This window comes from Anopheles darlingi, chromosome 2 (genome assembly GCF_943734745.1).
Source record: "Anopheles darlingi chromosome 2, idAnoDarlMG_H_01, whole genome shotgun sequence".
Lineage (NCBI taxonomy): Eukaryota > Metazoa > Arthropoda > Insecta > Diptera > Culicidae > Anopheles > Anopheles darlingi.
In genome coordinates this window covers 67476057-67488556 of record NC_064874.1, presented here as the reverse complement: position 1 = coordinate 67488556, position 12500 = coordinate 67476057, and the positions used below count along the sequence as shown (strand labels likewise).

The following is a 12500-nucleotide window of genomic DNA, read 5'->3' as shown; positions in this document are numbered from 1 at the left end:
GAACAAACATTTGCGGCAGACCCCCGTCGTACCCGGCCACACACTGGATCTCCACCAACTGTTGCGTCCGGTTCGGGAGCACCGTACAGTTACTGACCGGTGCCGGTAGATCTGGTTTTAGACGAAAGAAAGACAAACAAAGAGTGGTTGTCACACACACAAACACACACACACACACGAGGACTAGTAGTGTGCACAGTAGGCGTTTCACGGATTGCAGTGCGTATGTCGAGGGTAGGGGGTAACGTTGATGGGATTTGTGTTGGGTTCTATTTGCCCCTCTTGATTTCCTGCATCACAGCTGGGCGCACTGTCCAACCCAATCCAAGCAACAACCGCGCGGCGCGCGACGCTGTGCTGTCAGCTGTGAAGGATATTGGAAATTGGACGCTTTTGCGATGGCCAATCTGCCTGGGCCCCCTGATCGATGCGTGCAAACCGCGCTCGGTCTTTAATTAAGCTACCTCTACCTGGAATGGGCGCTAGAGCGGGCGTGAGGCGCGCATGATGACAGTTCCGTGAAGCATTCGAGCGAACCAAATCAGTTGGACGGAGGCAGCGCAGCGTTCCAATGTCCTAACCCATTGTTGGATGTAGGAGCGGGATGCATGACCGGGGTGCGGGGTAGATGCTGAGGCTTGGTCATGACATGGTCACAACAACAAAAAGGACGAATGAAGGAGGAATGGGCGACGCAGCCAAACCAACAAAAAAAACTAAATTAATGAAAAAAGCAAAAAGAGGATGCAGAGAGGATGGCACGTTTGCAAAATGATTGATGCTCCCGACTGATGACGACGTTGGAAGCGAACGACCCCCGCCTTCGCCGTCGCCGGCACCGCCGCATCGACGACTTCAACCTCCCACACGCTCGCGCGCGCCTTCAATGTGACCGTCGTACGGGGGATTGTGATAGAAGAGTGAGGTTAGGGTTGCTTGCGTTTCGCACGTTAGACAAGTGACATGATGGCCGAACCGTGCGGCATGCTTTGGACGGGGAAACCTCTTCCTGCAGACAGGACATGGGTTAGAGGGCTTGGGTGGACTAGTGGATTGTTCGGCCGGTGGTGCGTCGTCTATGTTTGTTTTCTCGCTCCCTGCGCTTCTGCGCCCCCGACTGCAGGCATCCCCATGGTAACGGGATACTGACTGACGGCTGGCTGGCTGGCCACAGAGGGGCAGAGTACACAGTGGCAGATCGGCCTGGCGCTGTCGTCGACCGTCCTGAGGGGACGAAGGACTATTTTTGTTTCCCATTTAATCCGTTCGAATCCATCTTCCAAGCCGCAACTAGGCTGTTAGCCTACTACTACTACTACTACTACTACTACTACTACTACTAGCCTGCCGTCATTGCGTGTCGTCACCCTACCGATTGTCTGCCTGTTCGTGTGTCCGTGTGTCGGTGTGGATTTGACAGTGATGGCGAATGGGCCGTCGTCGGGGCGAGACTCGTTGCGAGGGAATAATTGGAAGAAGATGTGGTCATCGAGGGTGTGATATGAAACGAGCGCACTTCTATGTGTGTGCGCACGTGCGTGCGTGTGTGTTGATGAAATGTTGTTAGATTGGCAGGCCAGTCGGTCGGTCGGTCGGTTGGTCGGTCGGTTGGTCGGTCGGTCGGTCTTTGGGTTGAGTTGGTTTACCCCCCCTTTTGTGGAGGGGATGTACCGGCGGTTTGCAGCGGGATGAGGGTGCAATGGCGCATGGAGCAGAAATCTAGGTTAGTTTTGCGCGCCACCAATACCCGCCCTGTGTGTGGTTGTGTGTTTGGGTATGTGTGGTATGGAGAGAGTGCGGAAGGTGGGGGGATGATATTGATTTTGCAACCTCAAAAATCATTACCTGCGAGGACGAGCTGGAACGTGCACGGTTGACTCTGGGGCCCAACCTCGTTAACGGCCCAACACGTGAGTGTGCCAAAGTCCTGTGGAAGAACGGAAACACACACACACAGGCGCGTGTGTGTGTGTGTGTGTGGTGATGAGTGAGGGTTGCGCTGATGAAATGTTGTCAGTGGCTAGAAAGTTATGAGGCTTAGTTCATGCAACAGCGAACCGGTTGGCACTGGTTGGCTGCTGGAACCGTTTGCTTGTTCTATCGCCCCCTCCTCCCCGCGCCCTTCCCAAGAAACAAAACCAAAAAGGAATTAACCCACCCAATTACGCCAATGGAGGCGCATGGTACTGGAAATACTCGGTTGATGGAGGCGCATGGTACCTCATCGAAGCGACGTTTACCAGCACTTCAAAATCCAATACCGTGAAGCACCGAAGCAAGCGCATTACGAAGGCTCGAATTCTAAGCCCTTTTATGAGCATCAAAGCAGCACGGAATCCGTACAGGATGATGACATTCGTCAGCTAACCAGCGGGTTGCTTTTGCATTCCCGACCGAATGAATGGTCTAATAAACTTTTATTTTCCAAAAATTTCACTCACCACCACGCACCACGCTCGCGACGTGTGCGTTGTTTTATGTTTGATTAAAAATGACTTTCCGTGAGATTTGACTGACGTAAGAAGGTGGGGTGTAAAAAAGAGGGTGAGGTACCATTCCCTCCCCCATTCCACATCATGCACGCAAGAGGCTAAGTGACAAAGCTTGTGTTTCACGAAACACACTTCCATTCCGCTGCCGGGGACGCAACCGCCGTTGCCGATGCCGATCGCTTCATTTTTATGCATAACTCAGTGCCACGCCGCGACATCATAAACCAATTTTACGGACATTTGTGGCTTCCTGCTCATGGCCACCGGATAAAAGCTAAGCCTTTCTTCGACACACACACACACACACACACACACACGCACACAACAGCAATGAGCGATATCTAATAAGTGGTGGAGACACCTCGTTCAGGGTTTTATTCATCGACCGGCGGAAAGGCGGACACGCACACGCAACATAACACGGTTGTGGCGTTGGCCGTGGTGATGGTGATGCTGCTGCTGATGCTCATGCTGTGGCTTTGTAAACTCATTTCTTCTTTACGAGAAACCATCGACCGGAGCTACCCCACCAGTCAGTCGATTGTTGGGTTTGGATGAAAGGTTTTGCCCGTAATCCTTTTTGCCACTTCTCACGAAGCCTGCCGGCAGCTGCGTGTGTGTGTGTGTGGTGGCTTGTAAAATGTAATGAGAATCCGCTCCGTTTGCCGGTGTTGTGAGTGTGTTTGTGTGTGTGTGTGTGGCAGCATCGGCTGATTTTATGCCAAACCGACGCGTGAATGATTGGCCGCGAGGGACCCCTTGCAGGATGAGTGGAAGGATAAATCATGCGAAGTGTCTCGTTGAGACGTGAGTGTCTCGATCGAATGGCGGTGTCTATGGTGGGGATTCTCCAAAGCCGAACCCCGCCATTTCTAATTGGACGAATCACGGCAGGAAGGTTGGTAAGGCGAAGAGCAAGCAACCAATCGGTTCACAGCCCCGGAGGAGCTTCGCATGCCAGGAATCTATTGCACTATGATTCACCATTAGCGATGGCGAGAAAGGGAGGAGAAGGACGAGCAATCTGTCCCAGGTTGCACGAAGCCACCATCTTACCTGATCCGTGACGGGGCTGTAGCTCAGCACACTGACATTGCCCTGGCTGGTGTAGCGATGTGAATCCACCTGCACTATCTCGGCCGAGTTGTTGAAGCGCCAGTGGAACGACCTGGAAAACCGAACGAAGAACAAAATGTCAGTCTCAGCCAGCGTAGCACCGGATGTGGGTTCGATGGCCAAAAGAACGGTCGTTGGCGTCACTATGGCAGCCAGGTCTGGGTGCCTGGCAATGATTACTGAGAAAATCCTTCTTTTATTTTCTCTGCTTTACTCGAGCACAAAATGTCATCGGAACGGAGCGGAGCAAGGCGCAAGGAACCGTGATTCCATCGGTGCTGCAAAGACACCGGGCACAACTAATTGGCGTCACACTCGTGCTCATGCCTGCATGTAAATTGCCATCCGCGAGATACACCGAAGCTTCGCGTTTTGTTTCTCTCCGTTTCCTTTTGATTGCTATTTCGTTAGCACAGCAACTTTCGAGCGAGTAAGTCACGGCGAGCTTCTTCTTAATAATTGAAACACATCAACCGGGAGTGGGGGCGCTCTTCTTTGGACTCTGGATCCGCTTGTTTCGTTTTTCATTCTCAAACACTTCGGTTCATCCCGGTGTGTGTGTGTATGTGTGTGTATGGTGAGGTGTGGTCGAAAGTTTTCCATCCAGCCAGAGGCAGAAACCTCGAAATGTTAATAAAATAACGAGACCATTGTAAACAAAATTACCTCGCCAGAGCGGGCACGTTGGGGGCGAGACCTCCTCCTTTGTTGCAGCTTTGCATTCCGGTCCAACCCGCTTCCCTCTCCCCAGCCCATGTGCCGGCTTATGTGCGGGCGTAATGTGGCAACTTTTTAATAAGTAAACATGCATCGCGCTAAACCGATATGCTGCTACTGCTGCCGCTGCTGCTGCTGGTGAGACCCTCGCCTCAGACCTAGCTACCTGGTGCGAGAGGTGAAGATGCTTTGGCTCTGTGCGGTCGGAGCGCGGTCCCAGCGGCCAACTTTCGCCGCGAAACACAGCGTCGCGGTTTGTTCGAGATCGAGTTGCGAGCGAGGGGTTTTGGCGAGGCACGAGCCGCATCCGTACCGTTATGGTTGTGTATTGTTGTTTCATTTCGTGTTATTTTTGTTGCTTCTTGGTTGTGTTGGGTGTGTGTGTATGTTATCTGTATTATTAAATACCGTCGTGGTTGCTGGGGTTTTTTTTGTTTGCTCCTGGCCAACGAGTGTGTGTCGTTGTCCAATTTTGGTGAAGCAAGCTGCTGTTGCATTTTCATATTTTTGTTTCCAAGTGGTAGCATGGAGTGTTGCGGGCTGCTGCTTCCCTTCTGCATCCCCCACACGGCCACGACCAAAAACCGGTGAGAACTTTACCGGCGCTCACAAGCCCGCGGTACGAGTGGTTGTTGTTCTTAGAGACCCTAATGGCGGCGTGGCCCCGGTTAGCAATCTTTTCGAAAAGAAGGTGCGCACTCTGTCCCCGTTCTCTCTTCCTCCTTCTCTCTTACTCCGTTTTGCCTGTTTCTGTCAGAAAGATGTGGTTAGAACTTGGCCCCGAAAACCTAAGCGCTAGCCTTTTGGGAGCGATCCCGGTGCCCGGTGCATGTTGTTGATGATGATTGTTGGTAATAGTGGGGACGGGCACTGGGGACCTTAAGCTGGTGTAGCAACGTGGCACGTATTTAACTTTTAACGCTTCTTGTAAGTCTCTACTGTCTAAGGCCAATGCCCACCGCGTCCTTCCGACAGCGTTGTCGTCGTGATGATTGAAGAACTTCTTCCCTGAAGCCAGCTACTGCACGGTACAGCACGAGAAGCGCGAGTAATTATGATGATAGTGAAAGGACGAGGGTCCATTGGGTGCCGCCGAACAGCACCATCATCACGCGGTTAATGAATGCATATCCGCCAATGTACCAATAAGCATCCCGCATATTATGCGATTCGGTTGATGAGATGATTTACTTTACAAATATTATGCACAACATGGGCGCCACAACCGGGTACACGATGTTAATTGCTGGGTTTTGTCGGCATGACGGACTCTGCCGGTCGGTAATCCGGCATCCGGCATTGGGGAGGGGGGTCGGGAAGGGTGGTGTACAGTCCGCATTGCCCGCTGCACTTACGACGGTACACGTGTGTAGCGCGCACCACGTTGGTATTGGTGAGGTGGTACCGTTTGTCGGTTTTTCCTTTTTCAACATGTTCGCTCCCCCTTTCCACCCTGGTTCCACCGAGCTTGAGATCGACAGCCGGCCCCCCGGACACCACTTACCTGGCTGGTGGATCGGCGAAAATGTGGCACGGAATTTCCACGTTCTCGTTTCGGGATGCGCCAATTAGTATGCTGCTGGTGCTGGTACTGGTGCTGGTACTGCTGCTACTGGTGCTGGTGCTGCTGCGGCCTCCACCACCGGCGTCGGATCCGTTTCCGGCCACGTTTCCGCTCAGCTTGTCGGTGGCACACACGGGTACATCTGTAATGGGTGCAGCAGACGCAGCAGAAAGGTAATAGGCCCGGAGCCGGGCGCCGTTAATTACTTTCATCAACACGCAGAAACCGGTGGCGCTGCAGATGCAGGCGTAGATGGAGAAGAGCAGTAGGCCAGGACTACGAACCGCAATGAAATCAAAAAATCATTCCACCCGGCTTCACCCACTGGGATACCATCATCAACAGAGTGCACCACCAGCAGCAGTCGTAGCAGGTGCTTATATGCTCGCGTTGGTAAGAGAAATGTAGTCCACACACACACACACACACAGTCTCCCAGTGCCGACCGGATGCCACATATGGCGGTGCGCGGGGCTGGGATGAGTGATGGCGGGTTCCGTTTTAATGAAGAATGGGAAAGGGACCAACTAGTGGTACTACTGCCATTCCGCACGTTCCGCAGCTAACCCACGTCCGTGGATGCTAATGCACCAGCAGCAGCAGCAGCAGCCGCCTTCGACAGCGTCACTCGCGGTGTCGGCCTCGATTGCTCCTCGAAAATGGGCGCCACAAAAGCGGCTGGCGAGCGAGCGACCGTTTTTTGAAGAGCCCCGACCGCCGCCGGCATGCAATGGCATGGCAACAACGGTGATGCGGTACGGTGATGATGTACTACCCACCGGGCCCCACCCGGGCGTGCCAGTCTAAACGGTTTGCATAAATAAAATGGCAAACCGCAGCGCAGTCACTGGCGGAGTGGGTTACTTTTGTTGTTGTAAAGGGGGGGGGGGAGAGGGGTAGAGGGGGAGGGGGACTGGGTGGTAGGCGATCTGCGATCTTGTGCGCACCTGCTCTTTAGCCGGTGTCGCGGTGCAGAGAAACGTTTGTTGCATTTTTGATTTGTAGATTAATTTTCCGACTTCTCAATGGTGATGTAAAGTAAGGGTAAGCTGCCTCTTTTGTGGCGGTCCATACAATCCGAATCGAAGATAAAGATATGCTCTAATCACGACAGTAGCTAACGCAATATAATGGCCACTGTATTGAAGATACAAGATACTAATTAGACAGGATATGCAATAAAACAAAGATATTGAATACAAGAAGATATATAATAATTCGCAATGGTCCAAGCATTGCTAAGCTGCAGGTTGATAATTCTGGAATTGACAAAGCATAAATGTTTTCTGCTGTTATCCTAACGTACATTTTCTAATCCGATTTTTTTTAATGTTCACTTGACACAACACTTCACCTGAACATCAAGAGCTGTAGCCAGGCTGTTTTTTCTATAAAATTTTATTCTATTATGAATAGCTCGACAAAAATTGAAGACATAATTTAAGAAAAAAAACGAGAGATTAATTAGAAAAAATCATAATCTAAAGGTGCCTGGTCACGATGGCAACTTAAAGTTAGGAACGGTCAAACGGTGTGGTTGATATAAAGTTACTATCGTGGCTAGACACGATTGAAAAGAGAGAAACTGTCGTTCCAATCGATTTCCAGCTCCTATGGAAATATATGGTAAAGAACTGTTCAAATGTGCGACGCATACACGACGCGTTGTTGCTATCTGTTTGAAAGATGCAAAACAACGTTGCTGTGCATCGTACAAATAACGAATCGCAGCTTGTCAAATTACAGCAAATAATAGTTTTTTTTTTTATTGTGAAAGTTGATGTCGTTGTCAATCCAGTACCATGATTATATTATTATAGCCATGCTTCTCTGAAATTGATGGTAATGACAGATTTTTCTTGAAAAATCATAGTCAAAATTCCTGGACAATGAATAAAATCCTTACCCGTCAAGCTTCGGATCGAAAATCATCATCCGCGACGGTAGCGATATGCAAGTCTGTCACAAGTGGCTCCATAATTACTTTTGAAATCCTGAACTGACCAATAAGCGGGGACCATTGGCAACGAAAGAGTTTATCGGGTATGCTAGAGCCGTCTGCGAGTTACTGAGTGACTGACAGAAGTGCCGTGGCATGCTGTCATCACTCGCACACCACCAGCATCCAGCGCGATTGAGCGATCAAATATTCAACACATTTCATCGTATTGTCCAACTTGGCCGAGTAGGACAACCAATTGAAGTTCCAAGTTAAACAACTTAAATCAAGATCAAGACCCGTTTTGCTCGATCCGGTAGGGGAAGCGGTAGGTGGTTGGAGTTACATGAAAGCAATCGTGCGGGGGGCCTCGTGGTTACGCCTCGTGGACTTTGCCTCTAAAGCGTTACAGCAAACGGTGCTGAGGTGCGCCATCATAGGTCACCCCGCTAGTAATCATGGTATTAGAGGCAATTGCTGGCAGGTGAGCAGAGAGAGAGAGAGAGAGAGAGAGTGCCCGGGCCGGGCAACTATTACAATGCATCGTACCTCCTCCTCCCCCCCACCCCGGGGGACCTTTCCGGTTTGCATACGGATGTTTTTCCCATTTCCCGTAAGCCAATATTGGTCGCGCGAAAGCCGTTTATCGGAATGGAAATTTGGTTTTGGCATGAGAAGCATCAGCATGTGCGTGTGTGTGTGCACACTCGGCACGCAATCCTCGTCGGCATGTCGGAGGCGATCCTTCCACGGGGTGCATTCCTGCGGAGAGGAACAATTATTTTGTATCCCTCGTGCTGCACCTCGTGCCGTGCTTCCGGACTTCCTGGCTACACAAATGCGAGCATGCCGGGCTCCGCGGACTAACCTCGACGATGGTTTGGTCACGTGAAGCGCACGCTCGGACGCTCGGAGCGGGTCTCGAGTTCAACCATAAATGACAATATTGCAGGGAATGGCATTCCCAATAATCTGATTACTTCCGTGGGTGGGATGGGCAGGAAAATGGAACAGACGAGGTGGGCGAGTTTGGTGGCGATGCAAGCCGAGCATATTTTAATAATATGCTAAATATAATTAATCGAAGCATTTCAAATGCTGACCAACGAAGGACGAAGCGGTTTGCAAAGGGAAGGTGGCAGTGAAGTGGCCGTAGCCCCGGGAATGCCTAGTGAGCACCTTCACTGCCGCTGCCACTGCGACCACTGCAGGTCACTCGGGAATGCCGAGAAATCGAACCATATGATCGGGGGGAGGTGGGCACCCCCCCCCCCCCACGGTGTTATGCCCCCGGTAGCCAAAAACCCATTATGTTGCTATTCCAGAGATCATTTCATCACTTTTAATGCAATAAATCGTTCCCGTACGTTCCCTAGTCGTGGATTATGGGTGGTGTGTAATTTGCATATTTCGTGGCCGTATGCTCGCTGTATGCTGCGCTGCATTAATCACAAATGGAAGCGTTGCGTTGCATTGGCTAATGCAACCACTCGCTACGCTCACTTGTTGCCGTGCTCGCGTTCGCATTGTTGCTCATTTAAGGAATTTGTGGACTTTACTTTAACTGGCTCACACACACACACACACAGCCACACACATACGCACTAACTGACAGGACTAACACTCAATGATTGCCACATAGGGAATGTTTGGAGCATAAATGCTCCTCGTGAAATGTTTTCCTCATTCAATCAACATCAAAACATCAACTATTTATCCGCGTTCGTTCGTCAATGTTATCGGAATACTGCACCCCCCCCCCCCCCCCCCCCCCCCCGTTCTCCCCTTGCTCCCGATATACCACGCAAAGGAGGAAAGAACAGAAGCGAAAGAAGAATCGATTCGATTGCTGACTGACACCGGACCGGACTTCGAGCTTGCAGCTGACGCCCGCTGCGACTGCATCAACCGTGGCCATGTTTGATGTATGCTGGTGGTTGCCTTCAACCTCACGATGACGCCCGTGTGTGTGTGTGTCTGTCTATCGAGCGCAGACCCGCAGACGGATCCGTGGCCCAGAATTCGTCCCTTAGAACGTTCCGGTGCCGCAGCTGCGATGGCGTACCGATGCCGGTGTGACGCAGCGATGCAGTTGCATATGATGCAGCTGACGCAGAAGGAGTAGTTGTGGGGCGGGGGGGGGGGGGGGCTTTCGCAATTCGGCCAACACCAACGGCCCGGGCACTCAACTATTTCGACATATTGCAGCAGACACATTCCCGTCCCGTTGCCCGTCGTCCGACGATTCGTCGATCTCGCCGCGGTTTTTGGGGGTTCCTGCGGGGTTCACGCAGTACGCCATCCCCTCGCCACCGCGCATCGAATGCATGGTATGTAGGGGCTGCGCAACTGGCAACCATGCTGCGGATCTGCGGATCTACCTGCGTCAGCGGCCGGCAATCGGGGTGGTCGGGCGCAAATCTCATAAGCCGCTCGCTCGTTCGTTCGTTCGCTTGGTTGCTTGCTGGCCGGCCGCTCAGTCCAATCACACTTCACGTTTACGCAATTTGTTGCATTTGCGACTGCGTTTGGTCAAATTATCTGCCTCCGCGAGACTGGCGTGTGGCGTCGAAAAACTAATACTTCCCAACCCCCGCCCGGTGGTGTTGTTCCGCTGCAACAGGCGAGCTGCTGGTGACCGCGCGCACCATCCGGATCCCGGGCTGTTGTGTAAATAGTGATGCCCACCGCACACACAAACTCGTCTGCAGCACCGCGACGTAACGCGACGTGGGCGACACGGTGAGGCGTGATGCATATGCATACAAGCCACCACAAGCCACAACGAACCGGGAGCTCATGGTGCCCTCTGCAGATAGCCAGCCGGCATCCAACCAAGCCGGATCAGCCCCACGGCTTATATCTTGGCAAATAATTTAATCATACATTTGGCTTGGGCGGCGTCGCGTGTCCTAGAGAGACCCCGGAAATGCAATTCCACCAGGAAGTCGAAAGACCGAGCTCTCTCTCTCTCTCTCTCTCTCTCTCTCTTTCTCTCTGTCTCTCTCTCTCTCTCTCTCTCTCTCTCTCTCTCTCTCTGTCTTTGTTCTAGGGCACCGGGTGTCTTTGGCTTGGGCATAATTAGTTTCATTCTAAATCCGCAGCGCAAATTGTATGCCACCCTTTTTAGTGCCAGTAATTGCACCTCTCTCTGTCTCACACACACACTTGTTATCTTGCGCTCTCTGTCTCTTTTGTTCTACAGCAATCTGGTACGGAATGGTGGTCACTGTGGCCTCCTGATTCACGGCAACGCTTCGCCATAGTCGCCGAGGCTACCGAGAACCATGATGATGATGATGATGCTGATGATGCATAATCATATGTCCAAACAGAGCGCCATCCGGATCGGGCAAGGACACGGGGTTGAGCAGTATGCTCGCGTGTGTGTCGCACGGGACAAATGTTTTCGGTTTCTCGCGAGGAAGATTTGCTGCGGTGCCCGATGGCCATTCGTCTGTTGTAATCTAATTAGAGAGAGGTTGTTGTCCGCGGAGAGGAAACCTACCTCGGAGTGGAATGTTGGCAGAATCATTAAAGACCGTCAGAAGCATTCAATGCCCGCAATCCATGTTCATTTTATGCCATTTATGCCAAGAGCTTTTCATGCGAACATCGCGAAGCCAATTTATGGATATCTTCCTCTGTTTTTCTCTTCTCTTGTTTTTGTTCTTGTGCCGAGTCTGTTTGGTCGTAATGTTTGTTTACGAACGAAACTGACAGACAAATAAAAACTGCGTCATTCACTTTCACACCAGTACGGATAATTTTAGTTGAACTCAATTTTCGTGGATTGTTGCACAACTCGCCATTCTCTTTCAGTGTTTGCAACACAGCATTCAAAATTCGATGCATTACATATTAGGTGGACAGCGGCCTTTAAAGAGATGAACTCTGTTGGCTTCTTGCGGACTAAAGTACTAAGGGTTTCGTCCAACCGTAGGTCATTCGTGACATAAAATGGCCACCAACCCCCGTAGCCGGAGTAGGTCAGCATCGATAAATCATAAGAATCATCGTTTGGCCCTACTGTTTTCCTTCGAATCCAAGCCAAACCCAAGCCCATTTTCTCAGCAACTCGACTGCCCAGCTCGACCGCAAATTTCCGTTCATTTGCCCATGTGGTGGTGCTGGCCGCGTGAATGTGAGGCAACAGGGACGGGGAAACGTGGCAATTAAATGCAATTTCATTTCTATCAACTATCAATTTCCTCGGAACACTTGCCAGGGGAAATGGTGTGCCACCGTTGCGGGACAAATCGATGGTTGACCGAGCGACCGACCGATCCGATTCGTTGGCCGCTCTCCGGAACGGGCTCCGGTTTTGCATTACGAAGTGAAGCCGATCCGATAGCCGGACACGGATCGGATCGTAAAGGTATCCGGAGGTGGGGTTCTCCGCAGGAGGACGCGGTTGCCGAGGGTTTTTGCGAGAAAAATCCATCAACCAGCAATTTCCGGCCGAGGCCAGCAGAAAGGTCGATCCGGTCCCCGGATCACCGGATCTCTCCGCCCCCCCTCTGCGGAGCAGCTTAAGCTGATTGACCACGAGCAAAGCACCGGCTGACCGCCAACCGGGCGGCTCCTCTCTCTCTCTTTTCTCTCTCTCTTTCTCTCTCTCCCTAGTCCACGCTTTGACCAAGGGTTGCAAGTAATGAGTCGGTCCTGGGAC

General features: G+C 51.6%; 1 protein-coding gene across 1 annotated transcript in view; it reads right to left on the bottom strand.

Moving 5' to 3' along the window:
* Positions 1 to 12500, bottom strand: part of LOC125952804 (uncharacterized) — a 52498-nt gene that overhangs the window by 1845 nt on the left and 38153 nt on the right. Inside the window, exons 11-14 of the mRNA XM_049682523.1 lie at positions 5830 to 6031; positions 3549 to 3660; positions 1846 to 1927; positions 1 to 111 (exon numbers count right to left, since the gene is read on the bottom strand). The exon at positions 1 to 111 is cut by the window's left edge and continues 34 nt beyond it. Coding sequence (XP_049538480.1) covers positions 1 to 111; positions 1846 to 1927; positions 3549 to 3660; positions 5830 to 6031 — 507 coding nt within the window. The remainder of the gene's footprint in view (positions 112 to 1845; positions 1928 to 3548; positions 3661 to 5829; positions 6032 to 12500) is intronic.